General features: G+C 47.2%; 1 protein-coding gene across 2 annotated transcripts in view; it reads right to left on the reverse strand.

Annotated features, from left to right (window-relative positions):
- Positions 1-7,241: 7,241 nt before the first annotated feature.
- ARK2C (arkadia (RNF111) C-terminal like ring finger ubiquitin ligase 2C) overlaps positions 7,242-17,280 on the reverse strand; it is a gene marked incomplete at its 3' end in the record, with an annotated part of 52,405 nt that continues 42,366 nt past the window's right edge. Inside the window, exons 3-8 of one of the 2 annotated variants that reach the window (XM_083882949.1) lie at positions 15,668-15,793; positions 11,384-11,513; positions 10,270-10,374; positions 9,648-9,743; positions 8,464-8,570; positions 7,242-7,359 (exon numbers count right to left, since the gene is read on the reverse strand). In XM_083882949.1, coding sequence (XP_083739075.1) covers positions 7,242-7,359; positions 8,464-8,570; positions 9,648-9,743; positions 10,270-10,374; positions 11,384-11,513; positions 15,668-15,793 — 682 coding nt within the window. Of the gene's footprint in view, positions 7,360-8,463; positions 8,571-9,647; positions 9,744-10,269; positions 10,375-11,383; positions 11,514-15,667; positions 15,881-17,280 lie in introns of both variants that reach the window. The other variant, XM_083882948.1, reaches the window with a different exon arrangement.

The raw sequence follows: 17,280 nt of genomic DNA on the forward strand, positions 1-17,280 counted from the left end.
AGGAAATCACAGGTAGCAGGTGGCTATAGAACCATGGGCTGAGGCACAGCTGAAATGGGAATTAATATCTTCAGGGTGACCATATCACTGCGTGGGTGGGAAATTGGTTTGTAGCTACCTGGGTTTTCATCAAGGCCACCTGCCATCCCTGGACAGGTTTATTCAACACAAAAGCTGCAGGAAAAGCTGCCCTGAAAAGGGCCAAGGGAGAGTTTGCTGGCAAACTCTTTCCTAGGAAGGCAACCTTGTCAAAGCATGAAAGGGCTCTGCTTTTTTCCACTAAACACTTCAAACAAGCCCCTCCTTAGGGCAAAGCTCAGCTCCACCCTGGCTCTGGGGAATCCCTCTGTTGCTACAACAACTCAAGCTACAGAAGTAATAAGGCAAGAGTGGAGTTTTTCCAACGGTTGGATTTGCATTAAGCTGCTAAATTCAATGCATTCTTGGCCAAGGGGAGGAGAAAAGCCAAAATTTTCTGAGTCCTGTGCCTTTTGCAAGGCTTAGTCAATCTTTTCCTGTGGAGGCCAAGCATCCCACAGCTGGTATGTCAGGCAGATACAAAGCTCCTGCTCCCACCACCACCCTCTACCACCTTCTTTTCCACTTTATTCCCTAATTGATATCCATTTTAATGCACATTCCTTCATCCTAAATTGACAGTGTAAATAAGAAGCAAGAGAAAAGGACAAAATTGGTAGGTCTCAATGTGAGCCTTCGAAACCTGGATGTCCCATCCTATTTGTGATCTCCATCATTTTGGGACTCTGATGAAGTTCTGTGTTTACTAAATTTAGGTTTACTAAAGGAGTAAACCTAAATTTTGTTGGGTAGTGCCAACAAAAAAAAGAGGATAAACAAGGAGTGCTCAGCAGAGTTTCATGCTGAAGGACTGGTTGCCTCTCGGTGCAGGACACTGAGAATTAATTGCAAATCTCTATGAAATTGTTGCTAAGCATTTTTGGTGGCATCATATGCCTACATGACCCTTAGGTCCATGAAGGGAGAATGACTGAGAGATGAGAAGTATCTTATATTCTGTGTGTAGAAAACGTCTTGTAATCCTCCTTGCCCCTTCCTTATGTCTAGAGGTCCATTCTAAACTACCAAAAAAGCTAGAAAGAAAAAAATAAAAGAAAAAAGAAAAATAGGAAAAAAAAAAAAAAAAAAAAAAAAAAGAAAGAAAGAAAAAAATAAAAGAAAAACCAAGAAAAAAAATAAATTAATTAATGGGGTTGTACAGCTCTGAGCTGCAACCTGTGGGCCAGCTGCAGATTTAGACACCACAAAACACTGATAAGGGCTAACTACACTTCCCAACCCTGGGCAGCTGCTGCGAGAGCAGAAACTGGCAGTGAATAAAGATGTTGCATCTCAGCCCGTGCTGCTGTACCGTGATGGGCGCAGCCCCTCTCCCTCCCCAGGCAGGCATTGTGCTCAGCAGGGCTGTTATCAGATCGTGGCGGCTCGTTTGCTGCTCCGGCTCCAAAACAAACCCGATTGCCATCTGCACCATCTCTCTCCGCGCCGTCACCCTTCCGAAGGACATCAGCAGGATCTCAGCGAGAAACTGAGATTTTTTTTTCCCCAGCTGGACCAGCAGGCCACTTTTAACCTGTTTTCTGAGTTTCTAAAAGCTTCCTATAACAAAAGCTCCTTGTTGTGTGAACACGGTTCATCCCTTATGCAGCTTTTGATGGATGCTGGAGGAGCCGGCAATTCCCTTCAGCTGCAGGAACCAAATCTCTAATGATCAGCAGCAGCCGCTTGTCTCCAAGGCTTATTTAGTTTAATCACACAGTCAAAGCTGGGCACTGGTCTCAGCTTTTTTCAGGAGGAGCAGCTGAATAAAGAGTGGGCAGGAGCAGAGACTGGCACCACTTGGTGTGGGAGAAAATAAAAGCACAGGAGGACCTACAGAATGGATTTTTGCAGGATGCAAAATTGGGTGTATGACCCACTGGAGTAGCAAAAAGGATTATAAATACCCCCAAATGTACCTGTGTTAGTTTGAAGGGATTTTTTTTTTCTTCAAATGGGTTTCCCCTTCCTTAGCTATTAAACTAGAGACTCGCACAGAAGGAAATGCTTCTCCACCAGGAGAACTTGTTGACACCTCTGCAGGACTTGCTAGAGATACCTTACAGGCACCATGTGATGTGTTTAGAGGGGAGATCTCTCTTTAATAGGCAATTTTCTGAAATTTTCTCCTTTTCTAGAAAGCAGTTTTGGTACCTGATCACCAAACCGGTGCCACAGGGCATCAAACACATCAATGTGCCCAGTGTGGAGAGCCTCACCTTATCTCTGCCCTGGGGCTCAGCCACCAGCAGCAAACCAGATGGGCAGAGCATTTTATACCCCAGCTGTGGTTCTCCTGCACATCAAAGACACGAGCAGTGAGAGGAGAACTGATTCCAAACCCAAAGAAACCAGAAATGAGCAGTAAATAAAGACCAAAGGGCCGCCCTGCCAGGTGGCTTCTGCGTGGCACAGGTTTATAGTTAGCAATGCGGTTTGTTTTATTAGTTATAAATAAAGTACAAAAAATCCACCAAAAGTGAATCTAAGCATTTACACAATTTCTAATGTCTTTCCATTTCTTCAATGCACTATTGCTTTAATATTAATAATAAATATTTTTCTAGCTTTCTTCTATAAAATAGTCTATGTAGCAAAATGTTGCACAGCACAACAGAACAGCAGTAGGAATACAAAAATGTGGGTGATCCTTTCACCTGCCCCGGTCATTAAAGGAGAGGGGGTTTTGTTTACTCGCTCCTTGTTTTGCTTTTCCCCCTTACAATGACTTTGAGGGGGAGGACAACCAACCCCCCTGTCCCCACACAGCTCAAAATCACAGCTCCAGGCTACAGGGGAGGAGTGTTACAGAGCAGCAAGGTAAAAAACACAGACAGGTTTAAAACCCGGGGTAAGGCAAAGTCAACAAAGCAGCGCAGCACCCTGAAGGGACAGAGAGAAAAAAATTAAGGTACTGTGATTTTGTGCCTTTCTAACCCAACTGAGAATTTCATCCAAAGTCTTTTTTTGTGGGGAGGATGGCTACTGGGATGAGCACATGAACCAAACCCCACTTCTGTCTGTACACGGCTGAATGTCTGCACTGACCGAGCATGGTTATGGCTTAAAGCTTAAAATGTTACCAAAGGTTCTCCAACCTTCTGGCAAAGCTGGAGCACGTGATACTCAGGAGCCTCTGGGGAAAGGGCAGTGCATTGCAAGAACAGTGCTGCCATGGCAGGATGGGGATGCTTGGCCATGTCAGTTTGGGGCTGACCCTCTTCCTGGGGACAGGAGGGCTCTGGGGCAGGTACCAGCTCTACACCGGATTTAAAAGCTCCAAATTGAGGCTCCCTCCTGTACAGGAGGAAAGAAACCAGCTGGTCAAGATCATGACAAGATCGTGTCTCCATGCATGTCTCAGATCTGGGTTACAGCCAGTGCTCATGGCAGGCGTTGGAAAGAGATGGGAAATGGATCCCATGTCCATCCCAACCACACTCAGCTAGACATGGTGTCACAGGATCACAGAATGGTTTGGGCTGGAAAGGACCTTAAACCACATCTCATTCCAACCTCTGCCATGGGCAGGGACACCTTACACTATCCCAGGTGGGGATAGTTGGCCTTGGACACTGCCAGGGATGGAGCAGACAGAGCTTCTCTGGGAAACCTGTGCCAAAGCCTTCCTAGCCTCTGAGTAAAGAAGTCAGCCCCTAAAAACCGCATTGAATCCCCCAGTTTTGTTGCCTCCAAGCCCAGGCTCACCCTACTGCCTCCTTCACCCCAGCTGGGCGCACACACAGAGGGTGAAAAGAGCCAAACTGAGCACTGACAGATGCCAAAAATTACAAAGCCACAACACCTGGGCTTCCTTCCTGGGCTTTTGACACAACTTTGAGAGTCTTGCACTAAAGGCATGCACTGCCCCAAGCACAGCCTTGCAGTGGGGGCCTGCTGGGTGTTATTGCAGGGTCACACAAGCAGCAGCAGCAGCAGCAGCAGCAGCATCACCAGAGGCAACAGGGACAGGGCAGTACCAGGAAACAACCAAAAACATTTTGGTTTATGCAGAGCGTCGTTAACCGCCTTCAATGCACAAGGATGCAAGTGAAAGGATCACCAGAGTTTGATTATGAGTGCAAATAATATTCATATATATGTGCTAAACACAGTCACTATATTGCAGTTTTCCACTATGTCACAGCATACAGAATCAAAGGTTTGCATTTTTATGGAATGTATCCAAGGTAACAGCACCACAGTAATACAGTTTGTAATCACACACCCTGATTTTTTTCTCTTTTTTTTTTTTTTTTTGTTTTTGACAAGATAAGCATTACCCCCCACATCCCCTGTTTAATTTTATTTTAAGTACCGATGCATGCAAAGCATTCCATTCCCAGAAACAATGCAAAAATGAGGTAATAGGAGTAATAAAAAAAATTAGTAGTAATTTCTAAATAAATAAATTATAATTAAAAATGCAAAAAAACAACTATAAAAATAATTAAATAAGAACCCACAATATCTACAAGTTAGTCATAAATTATGATTGTTAAATATAAGGCATTTAAACTCACAAAACCCTGTAAACTATTGATGTTTTGTTTCTAGATCTGTTGTCATCGTTGTTGGACGTTTGTTTTGTTTCGTTTTTAAACTCATTCTAACTCTCAACCTACTTGTACAAATTATTTAAATGCAAAGGAACCTGACACACCGATACAACTCCAGACACTGTAAATTCGCACGCACCTTGGGATCAGTCACTCACACGAGACCATGGGAGTTTGGTGCTTTTCTTCACCAAAGGTTTGTTTGGTTTTGTTGGTTTGTTTATTTTTTTTTTTTTTTAAGTTTGATCACTTTTTTTTTTTTTTTGTAAAAACTGTGCTTGTTTATTAGGCAAATAGTAACACTTTCTCGTAGGCTTTAAAAGAAAACACACAGTCCAGAAGCGTTCTTCATTCCCTCCCCACCCAGTGGGGGAATCAATCCCCCTGTTATTTCTCTCCCTGCTTCTGCCTTCCAAGTCACAACTGGGCAGACCAGACTTGCTCAGGTTGTATTTTACCACCAAAGACTTGCTTTGCTTGTCATGGTATTAGTATTATTTGTAATGCTGCTTCAATGCTGATGGAGCAAGACCCAAGGGTATCCATGGGCCACTCCTCGACCCATGGACATCAGGGCTGGGACCACCACGTTCCCCAAGAAGCTGTCACTTGTGCTGGGTGACAAATGTGTCATGAAATCATGGAATGATTTGGTCTGGGAGGGACCTTAAAGCTCATCTTGTTTCAAACCCCCTACCATGGGCAGGGACACTTGCTACTAGACCAAGTAACTCCAGCTGCCATCCAGCCTGGCCTTGAACCCTTCCAGGGTTCTCTGGGCAATCTGTGCCAGGGCCTCCCCACCTTCACAGCCAAGAATTTCTTCCTTATGTCTTCTCTATATGCCACCATTTGTCCCTTTCCACTCCCTCCCACCTGCATGGGCACACAACAAAAGAGACTCCTGCACCCTCCTGTGGGGCTTCCCTCCTTGTCTCCCCTCTCTCACTGGGAAAAAAAAGGCAATCTCTGTGTGCCTCTGAGGTTGGTGTTTTCCAGTTTACATCTCATGAGAATCTTGCAGTTTCTCAGATGATAGTTTATGATTGAATCTACTTGGGAGAGCATTTCTCTCCAGCGAAACAGACGCTCAGGGGAGCCAGAATTATGTTTCTAATTCCCCTGCTGCTCCTCTGCAGCTCCTTTCTCCCTTAGTATGAAAGAAAAAAAAAAAAAAAAAAAAAATAGAAAACTACAGGTCTTGTTATGACTATCAGTTTTCCCGAGGACTTTCCGCCCGATCCCTGCGGTTGGCGCGCCAAGGCCTTTTTATTTCTTTTTTTCAGGGGGAGCATGGATCACAACAGCTCACTCCTTTGGGTATTACATCTTAATTTTGTTTGGAGTGTTAACACGATTAAGTTTCATTTTAGCAACCACTGATTACTCCATGTGGATACAGCCTGGAACCTGCACACAAAGCCCACGCGGGTGCCGGGTCACAGCCTGGCAGTGAGGCTCCCAAAAAAAAGGCAGCCTCACCTCCACCCTGCCTTCCCCTCCCATGCCCAAGGGCTCTTGGTCTCAGCAGTGTCTTGTGAGCATCGAGTTTTCTTCTGTCCTGTTATCAAGAGATGCTTTTGCAACGGGAGAAGAGCTGACATTCTGCACCTCTCTGGTGTTAATCGCACCCCAAAAGAACAGCGGGTAGGCGCCGGCTCCCGTCACCATCGTTTTGGAGCAGTGCTGGCCAAGCCAACCAGCCACACTGCTCACAGAAGAAACCATCACGGACAATTGCAATCATGTAGACAGAACTTCCTTGGATTTTGATATGACAAGCAACTTTGTTAAAAGTACAGAAAAGCAAAGAAACAGCATCTACTCAAATACTGTGCCACTACAGAAAGTGTCCAGCACCAGCAGACAAGCAGGAACGAAGCTCTTCCCTATTGCTTCGTTCGTTTTATCCCCAATTTTTTTTTTTTTTTTAAGCTTCTCTAAATTTGCAACACACTGTAAATGCAAGGGAAAGAAGCACACGCGGCTGAGGCAAAGAGCGCAAACCCTTCTGACTGTAAACAGGATTTTGCTTTTTCTCTTCTTTCCCCCACCCCAAGGATGGGAAAGTTTGACCTCTTTATTTCCCTCTTCTGCAATGTCTTAATCAGGCACCAAAATAAGGAATCTATGAAAAAATATTTGGTGCAAATTAGGTAACAGCAACATGTCCACCACAAGATGAGTAGGGCATCAAACACAACATTTCTTAAGCTAACATGCTCCAGCTGCCATCCATAGAAATAGCTAAAGGACCCCTAACATGTTTCTACATATTTGAGAGGTATATATACAATCCCCATTAAAAGCAGGATTGACAGGCCGGACTACCACAACTAGTTCCTTCATATTCAACACTAAAAGTCTTCTGCAGCACGGGGTCACTGAGCTCCGGGAATGCCAGCTCCCTTCCACTGGGCCTGTATCCTGCGTATATGTGCAATATCTCCTACTGCTAGATATTGTATCACCACCTCCTTCTCCTCACTAACGTGCCTGCAGACTTCCCCTCTCAATCAAATGGCTCAGAAGGCAAAAAATATCGCTGCAAGGGCTTATGGCCATACGACCTGGTAAGGAAAATGGTGTGTCCAGCTAGTCTTTTCAGCTGTCCGAGCCGAGCTGTGTTTCAATGTCCACCCTGCAGATCGGGCATTTCTTGCTGGTGGCCAGCCACTGGTCCACGCACACTTGGTGAAAGAGATGCATACAGGGCAACCGCCTGCAGAGAGGAAAAACACAACACTGTTAGGATGGATGAGGCCCAAGAAGAGCTGAAAAAACAGCATCTGGGGCTGTTTTGAACGTGGGAAACAGTGCTGTGGTGACACCATTGCCACCAAAGTCCTGCAGCCTTTCCCAGCCCTGCCTGTCCACACAGGCTGTGGGCTGCAGGTAGTGACCTCATTGGCCTGTTAGAAACCCCCACACCATTCCGAATTGAGTTGTTCCACTTATTAATTGTTCTGGCTGCTAATTTTTACCCTTTCAGGAGCAAAGTTATACTCCAAAGCCTCTTAGTTTTTTATGGTTGTGTCACGTGAGCAGTCAGGTGGGTCCACACTGTTCTTACATGGGTGTCCCCAGGGAACCTGGTCAGGTTTTTACCTACATCACCTCTGCCATCTTCACACATCTCCCTTGTGATACAAGGGAACCTTGAACCACAGGAATCCACATCCAAAGGATCAGGGCTTTTCTTGACAATTTAAGGGTGAGAAGAAGACCTGGGTACTTCTCACCTGCAGTGCCTTCAGCCCCTTGGAATTTCTTATCCCTATCCTCTCTCACAAGCAGAGATTTGACCCAGTCAACAGCCTGGCATGTCTGTTAGAGACAACTGGAGTTCCGTTGGCTGGGGATGGTTCTCTGTGACCATGTGGGCAGAGTAATCCTACTTATTGTACAATAAAGCAGCTGTGTCTTGGACACAAGCCCAACTCTCCTGGACTTCACACTAACACTGCTTTTTATCATACTTTGGTCATCTGTCAGGCTCAGATGCTGATGACCTCAAGCTCCAGATGGTTGTCAGAGATCAGTCTGACCTACTCTTCTCTGACACTTTGCCACCTGGCACAGCCTGGAAGCAGATGATCCAAGCCCAGGAAACACTATAAAAACTTGACCCCCTGCTGCTGCAGGGCTCTTCTTGCCATACCAATATCTGTCTGCAAAGCATTTGGGTTCCCAGACCCTGCAACAGCCCAGGTGACTTCCTCAGGACAAGAACAGAGACAACCCCACCAATGCAGAACTGCATTAGCCCAAATGAACACAACTCAGGTGGCACTGAGAGGCAGAGGAGGGGATGAAAGGATCTCACCTGACGTCCTCTCCGTCTTCAAGCATGGACAGACAGATTGTGCATTTCTCGTCGGTGTCTGACTCCTCACCATCGTCCTGCTCAGCTTTGCCTTCCTGGGGTCTTCTCTGCAGCAAGGTTAAAGACATCACTTGGTTAGACCTTGCCTTTCTAACGCTCTCCCAAAGCCTGGGTAGTTGCAGGAAGATAAATAATAATATCTCCATCTATCAGCCAGATCCTCCAGCTCAGGGAAGCCAGTCCAGCCAAAACAGCCAGTGAGATGAGTGTGCCACCAGCATGCTGCAGGTTGGCATATCTCCTCCTGGGGCTCGTGGCAGGACCCCAGCTGTCCTCTGCTGCCCTAATACAGCCCCACACCACTTCCTTGCAGTGGGGATGGCCCCATGACCTCCTTTGTGGGAGGCTTCTCCATGGGGAGACCCCAAAGCTCATGGTGCCATCACTGCCAGGAAGGGCCACCGCTGTGCCCCATCCACTGGCCCAGCCCCACACTGCACCACAGGGCAGTGCTTAGCCTGTCAGCTCCCCCTTTTTCTCTTCCCCCACACATCCATTCCTATTCATATCCTTTTCCTGGGTTCACTGATGAGAGACAAGAGCAGCAGGAGTTACCTCACTTCCAGCCTGGGCAAACAACATCCCTACCCTCCAGCCGGCAGTGACCAACACAAGGAAATCACTGCCCAGACTCTTCCCAATTTCTACTCAGCACAACCCAAAGGTGTGCCACCCATTTCCTCAGGGGCAGGGGGTCAGCTCAGACAGAGCAGACACCCCTGGGGAAGCCAGGGGAGGACAAGGCCCCCCGGGCTGTGCTGGCATGCAGAACAGGGCGGGTTTGCATGCACGAAGCTCCCTTGGTGCTGGGCACTTTCTTACCAGACAGGGGGGAAATTGCACCCGCTGGGTGGGAGAAGGTTGAGACCCCTTTGAAAATTTGGCCCGCAGCTTCCTAGCCTAGAAGTGAGAAACAGGCAGCTGAGCTACGCCACCAGGAGCCCCACAAGACATCAAAGCACCACTACTGGGCTTCACATTCCTCCCCCGCCTCGGGGCATGGTTTGGTTGGTGGTGCCAACCCTGAGCATTGAGACCCACCGAGGTCCTTCCTTCTGCCTGCTCCGTGCCCACAGCCCTTGGCTGGCTGAGAGGGGCTGGCAGCTGTGTTTTGGGGCACTCACCTTCTTGTACTTGTGGGGGAAGGTGAATCTCTCGATGGTGTTCTGGACGGCGCCCCGGCTCACGCTGCCCAGCCTGTCCTCCAGCTGCAGCAGCTCCTGTGGCACAGGAACATCAGGAGAGTGCCATGCCCACGGCTCCCAAGGCACCAGGTCCCACCACACAACTGTACCTGCTGGCAACTAAGGCTCCCTCCTGTCCTCCCCTCAGTGGAAATGTCCATCAAACCCAAATCAGCCATGCTGTAATAATGGATCTGATCCCTGGCACTTGGGATAATGACTAAGAGCTCGAGGCAAAAGAGCTGGATACCCAATGTTTCACAAATTAGGGTGGGATTTGAGTTTCATCTGACAGGCTGGGGAAATAAAATCCCATAGATCTGGAGCACTTTGTTCACAGACATGAAAGGAGCCAGAGTTAACCCAAGTCAGACCCAGGCACCTTGGAGTAAACCATCTTTTACCAGCCTTAACCCCATCACTTCCCAGTTATTACTAAAATTGATGGAAAACTCATTGCAACTGCCACGCCCACTAAAAAACAGTCTTACAGCTTTATATTAGAGCTTGCACAAATTCACAGCACTTTAAAAATTAATAATTCCAGTCTCCAGATACGTACTTCATAGCTCTCCCGCACAGCGGATGTGTGCCTGCTTGGGTTCAGTCCCTGAAGAGCAAGCAGCTGAAGCTGAGGGTAAGGGTAATTTCTGATTTCATGAACAACCTGAAAAAAGTGAGGGAGACAAATAAAGCCACCTGCACTTGCCTACAGAAAACCCTTGTGTGCCCTGATGTAAATCTAATGCTTTAAAAATTCAAATTGACACAGTAGATTGACACTTTCACCACTTTAAGCCTTTTGATAACAAAAAAATGAGGCTTTATCAAATACACTTCCTATAAATGATACCTAAGAACATGCACTTCTTCCAAATAAACTGTTATAATAATTCCTGTATCATCTGTAACATCGTGGTTCCAAACTCCCAACATGGATTAGATAACAATGAAATTTTATTTCATTTAAATAGGTGGATTTCTGTTCATTCAAGCTTTGATTGAGTTGTTTTTTTTTTTTTTTCAAAGGCTAGCTTTAGTATACAGGGTCTGACTATGGACAAAGGAAAAGCACCCTTGTGGGATTTCTGAGGATGTTTTAAGGATTAGCAGCACTTGGCATGACTTAGCTCCAAATACAGCACCCTGCTAGGAGAAGGGGTAGAAAATTACCCCAGTCAGCCTGTCTCCTCATCAATCCCACCCCCACCTGTGCAAGAGGTCATGCAAAGCCTGTACAGATGGCATCAAAGCTGATGTAGAGAGCAACAATGTGGTGAGGGATGCTCCTCAGGGGTGACACCAAGGAAAGCAGTCACCCACTACCCATCCTCCTGCTTACAAAAACTCCTTGGAGACCACAGTTCCTTCCAGTATGTAATATTATTATTAATATTAACTGCTGAGTCTCTCACATCCTGCCCATATTTTGCAGACCAGCTTGTGAACGTGGTGCTGCAAAAGATGGACCGAATCCTTCCAGAACAGCTGAGCTTTTCTTTTCTTTCTCTAATCCAGTGCAATGATGCAACATTATCCTTTCAGACACTCCCTCCCACGGCCGGAGATAAGTGGGATTTGCAGAAGACAGGTGATAGAAAGATAGCAGCCTTTATTTTGACTGCTTTCTGGCAGACAATGCATAAAACATTTCTCACTGGAAGCGTTTCACTTACCATCTGGGTTGAGGATGTGCTTCTGGGGAAATGGTGCATCCGAGGCGTGGCCAAGTAATGCTGATAGGGCTGGGGCACCGGCCGGACCTGGAACTGCGCGTGAGTCAGCCCCGCGTCCACGCTGAGGTCCCTGTGGGCACCAGGAGGGGGGAAAATGTGGCTCTGAGTGCCTGGTTGTGCCTCAGGGACTGCAGCAAACCAGACCCTGCTCACAGGGCAGCCTCCTCCTGCTGAGCTCTGGGATGCTCTGAGCTCCTCGGTGTGGTTCAGAAGGGAGTTTCTGTTCCAGTTTGGGGAATCACCCACCAGGTCGCCACAAAGGTGTGAGGAGTTGTTTCTGTGCCAGGTAGAGTTTGAGTTGTTTGGGGTCAAGAGCTGTGCAGATTCACCCTGCTAATTTCAGAGCAAGAGTATTTTGGTGGCTCAAAAGGACACCCAAGCTCAGCAACTCAACCTGGTCAGACCAGAACCTTCCTGTGCTGCCAGCACTGCAAACTATTACAGTTTGCTTTGAATGTTTTGCAGGAATGCAGATAGTTACTCAAGAGACTCAAAAATGAACCATTCTGGTAGCTTTTAGAAGCTGGATGAGCACTGTCTGTGGGCTTTCTTGATGTGCCTGTGCTCTCCTTAGAGGTCTCCCAGCCCAGATCATGGCAAGACTTAGAGAGTCAAAGGACACTGTGCCTTGTCTGAATCCAGCCTCAGGGTGGTGAAGGTTTGAGGGGTGAGGGTGGGGAGGCCCTGGCACAGGGTGCCCAGAGATCCCTGGCAGTGTCCAGGGCCAGGCTGGAGAGGGCTTGGAGCAACCTGGAACAGTGGAAGGTGTCCCCACCCATGGCAGAGGTTGGAACAAGATGATCTTTGAGGTCCAGTCCAACCCAAACCATTCTGGAATTCTGTGATTCTGTGAACTCCAAAACTGTGATTTGTGCAAAAAAAATTAAAAGTTTTAAAAGTGTCTGGATGAGGCTGCTGTAGGAAAGGGCCAACACCAATGGAGCAAGACATCCCTGATGGCTCTGCTTGCCTGAACACAGCCTGGCCTGGGTGAGCTGAGATGGAGCTCAGCTTGGTGAATCTGGGCACTTTTATCCTCCAGAAAACTAACCTAGCTCATTCCCTGGACTTGTCATAACCAAGATCCCATCAAACACCATAGCTCTGCTCAATCCAACACAGGGACAAACAACAGCCCCACCACTGCCACACCATGTGGAGGGAGTGGGAGGGGGCCTAATGCAGCATCTTCATCTCTAATCCAATCAGCTGATCCCTATTCTCTCCAGCCTAAGAGTCAGTCACCAAACGAGTGCTTTAAACATCATTCACTTTATCATTATTATAAAATCCAGCACTCTAATAACAAGTGTCTTCACATTTCCCAAAGCAAAGCTAATCTGAGCGCAAGGGTGGCTTCCCATTTCAGCCTCCAACTTCTCCTCCTCTGCATGAGTGACAGCAGCAGTGCATACCACAGCTTCTTAGGAACAGACCAGATGTGTCCTCCAGCTTTCACCCATCAGAAGATGGGGACCTGAGGGGACAGTAGATGCAGAAATGCTTCATCCAGAACAGCCTGTGCACCAGGCAGCAGCACCAGTGCTCCATAACTCCCTAATACCCACACCAATCTGGATGCAATGATCCTCATGGGTCCCTTTCCAACTCAGGATATGCTGTAGTTCCATGATTCTAAGTTGGAGCCAGAAGAGGGACTACCTTTGCTGGCCCTGTGTTAGCCATGTGCTAGACAGACAAAACCTGGCAGAGGATAAAACACAGCAGCCAGCTGGCAGGAAAACAATCAGGGTGAGAATCCGCTGGTCTTGGCACTTTCCAGCTCCTGTGTCTCGATTTTGGATATTTACCCAATTGCTTAAGGTTGTTCCCAGGTGGATGGAGGGATCAACTGGAAATCAGGAGGCTTTGGGCCCTTTCCCAGCCCTGCCATTTTCCTCATGCATGACCTTGATCCATTTCCTCTCTGCCTTCCCATATTCCCTGGCTATGGAATAGATCTGGTAATTCATGGAGTGCTTTGAGATCAAGGACTGAAAAGACCTCTCAAAGGTGAATGGCCATTATTAAACTGGACGAGTAATTGCAATAACAGGACTGCTGAACTCTTTGTGCATCTAGAGACCCAAAATCAGATGTTGAGGTTCCTGAAGTGATGATTTGAGTCTACAGATGTGTCTAAAAAAGAATAGAGCACAGAGCAGTGTTTTCCCAGGGTTTGGGGCTGAGGAAGCAGAGCCCACTTGCTGAAGGAGAATGGAACTAACTGTTACTTTCTAGCCCATGCTACAGGAACAACTGTACAGCATCTTGATGCTCAGGTGAGAAGAGCTGTGGTGCTTGTAGTAAATGGGCTGCCAACAACTAATGGGTGAAGCATAAGACACCAGGCAACAGGCAGGGTGGCCATCACTACATGTGTGTGCAGAAGATGATTTAAGGAACCAAATGGGAGTTTATTTGTTCTTCACCAGATTTCAGCTGGGGGTTGGGCTGTCTGAGACAACTGATCTTTCCTCAGATCTTTCCTCCATCCCCACTTCCACCTCCTGTGGCAGTGCCCACCACCTACAGCCTCTGGGAAAACACTGCTGTGGCTGCTCATCCAGGGGTAACACTTTAGAGGGGGGTTTTGATATTTGTCACTGGGCAAAACTGAACGTGTGCCCCAGGGGAAAAGTGAGTCACCCAAACATATGCTCACAGTGTATGATTTCTGTCACCCCCACTCCCTGGGTTTTGTAAGGCTATGGAGCAACAGAGGGGAGAAAAGGAAGGAGGGGGAAGGCACTCAGTGATGCTTTATCAGATACTTCTAATGATCATAATTAAGCACTCTGAGCTGAAAGAGAGGCAGAAAGAACCACTCTATCCAGATGGTACATGAACTGCTTTGCAAACCGCCCCGAACAATGTCATCCCGACCACACTCAGCCCACAGGAGTGCCAATAATGGGAACACCTGAGAAGAAAATTGCAGAAGGATGTGGTCATATTTGAGATTGTGTATTATGCACTGAAGAGGGGAAGAAAAGCAACAACCCTGGGCTAAAAGGACTTTTCATTTGCAGAGTGGAGTGCTCAGATGTTAGGAAATGCCATCATTAAGACTTCCTGTGCCATTTTATTTTGGTCCCCTTGTGCAAATACATTGTGATTGTCTCTAATTACAAGCTCACATGCTATTTTTTCCATTCAGTGAACAGAATGGACTTTGCTCAGCTTACAAGCAGCTACTCAGAAGGATGTTTTTATTTTGTCATTCTTTTGACCAGGTTACCATACTTTCTTAACTGTTCAAGGGCTCTCAACCTGCTCTGAAAATGAAATGAACAATTTCCTGTAAAGCTTTTCCAGGGTATTGAATGCTGCAGTTGGAGAATGATGAACAACTCTCCATTCATACCACCCTGCATGGCAGGGTAGCAAGGTGCTCCCTAATTTGGACCACAGAAAATATTATGGCCATTGAGTTTTGAGTGCCTGAAGGACAGAAATGGTCTAGTTGAGGCAGATAGTTGTCTACAGGAAAGAAACCCTCTCTGTGCCTTACTGCACAAAGAGCAACTTGAGAGAATTGATGTTTAACTTCACTCTAAATCCATAGGTGAAAAGTTATGAGCAACAACAATGGAGTGTGCCTAAAGGGGGGAAATGGAGCTGGGGAAGGCACTGGGGCACAAGTCTGATGAGGAGCAACTCAGGGAGTTGTGGGGGGACTTGTCCTGGAGCAAAGGAGGCTCAGGGGGGCCCTTCTGGTTCTCCACAACTCCCTGACAGGAGGTGCAGCCAGCAGGGAAGAGGCTCTGCTCCCAGGAGGAGAGAGAATGGATTCAAGTTGTGGCCAGGGGAAGTTTGGGCTGCCTATTAGGGAAAATTTCCTCACCCAAGGAGCTGTCAATCCCTGACACAGCTGCCCAGGGCTATACTGGAGTCTCCACTCCTGGAGGGATTTAAAAGCCATATGGATACAGCGCTTGAGGACATGGGTCAGTGGTAACCTTGTGCTGAAGAATGGTTGGTCTCCATGCTCTTAGAAGGCTTTTTCCAACCTAAAGGATTCTATTGTTCATTTATACAGGAGGCTTTCACATTCTCATGGACCTCTCAGAGATGAGTTTTCCCATTGCACATCCCACACACTGATACCACTGAAATGACCCATTTGCTTTCACCAAAGCCCTAATCCCTGATGGCATTCCCCAATACCCCAAGCCTTCCCAGGACATTTTAAACACCTGCAGTGAAATGGGGATCACTTACCAGTCTGTGCCCTCTGCCAAGTACCTGGGCTGGGGGCCCATGGGCTGTGGAGTCTGCAGTTGGTGGCTGAAGTCAAAGCTGGGGTGCAGGCGGTGGGGCTGGACAGACATGCGCTCTTGGGCTCGCCTGCAGGGAGGACAGCACCAACAGCCAGGGTCAGACACCACTGGGCACTGCAATCCCTGCCAAGAACCCACGGGAAAACCCCAAAGGCTGGGCTTGTGAATGAGTGCCCAAAGCTAAGCACTTCCAGGCAGGTGTAGGGATGATGAGGAGAAGAACCCAGGGCTGTCATTCCCTCACAGCAATCCACTCTCAAGCCCCGTGGCACACACATATGCTCAGTTTGCAGGAGATGCTGTTTGCTGGCAACACGCAGAGAAAAGGAGGAAACCAAGCAACTTCTCAGCAGCTTTGCACTATTTCTTTTGCTGCAGTCAGCCCCATAAACAACACACAGGGTAAAACGTGCCCCTGCTTCGGGCGTGATCCATCATCATAAAGAAGCCGCAGGTTGTCTTGTCTCCCGTGCAGTCCATAAACTCCTGGGGAACCTCATTCATAACCAGATTACTCACGAGTGACTGAAAGCAGAATTTACTCTCACTGGCCTTTGCCAACATTTCTTTGGATGATGGACAGGCCAGGCTGGATTCCAGGTCCTTCTCCCTCTGCTCTGCTGCTATTGCAGGCAGAGAAAAGAAAGTGCTAGAAAATATAGCAAGGTTTTTTCTAGGGATTTGAGTCTCATGATTATTGGTTATTTGAACTACTCAGGGTAAGAGCATGTGCTGCTGGACCAGTGTCCACATTTGGCAAGAGATAAGGTGGATGCACAAGCAGGATTTGCATTACAGACAGATTCCTACCCTTTGCTTCCTGGCAAGTTACCACTTACCAGTGGAATCATCACCAAGAAAATCTCCAAGAAAAAACAAGGGCAAATGGAACAGGGAACCGCCAGGTAAATAACTTTTCATGCAGCCTCAGTTCAGAGGTTTCACTCTCAAAGGCATAACCTATATTCCCATTACTGGGACCTCCTGCCCCACACCTGGGAGGGTTCTGACATCCTGCTCCATTGCAGCTTTCAGAGAGAAGCCCTGGGACTGGGCAAGAGGTTCCTGCCTTCTTCCACACCACAGCCCACTTGCAAATACAACACTGACAGCATTTACCAAAGCAGATTCTGTGTGGAATTGTGCTCTGTGCTTTTATTTGAATTCAGCTTATGACTAAGAGATAAACACTTGTATCATCAGTTTCTCAGCCTTGAACATACTTGCTACCCAATTATTAGCTAATCATTAAATCCACCTAAAATCCAGCTTATGCAAAACAAAAGAGCGACAAGAACAACACACAATTTTCAGACAGAAAGGACATGGAAAGAAAGGGTTTTCTATCCATAGCATTCCTTCCAAATGAAGCATCATTGCAAAGTCTCATCCTCTGATTCTTGATCCATGGGTACAACCCACAAATAGCTTCCATATGTTTCCAAAAAAAATCACTCCTCTCTCAAGAAACACAATCAAGGCAAGGCCAGGCATCCATTTCCATCCCTGCTGAGTTACAGCAATTCCCTCAGCGCTTGTCAGCTCCATGTGGAT

Source organism: Zosterops lateralis (assembly GCF_965231275.1).
Source record: "Zosterops lateralis genome assembly, chromosome: Z".
NCBI classification, from domain to species: domain Eukaryota; kingdom Metazoa; phylum Chordata; class Aves; order Passeriformes; family Zosteropidae; genus Zosterops; species Zosterops lateralis.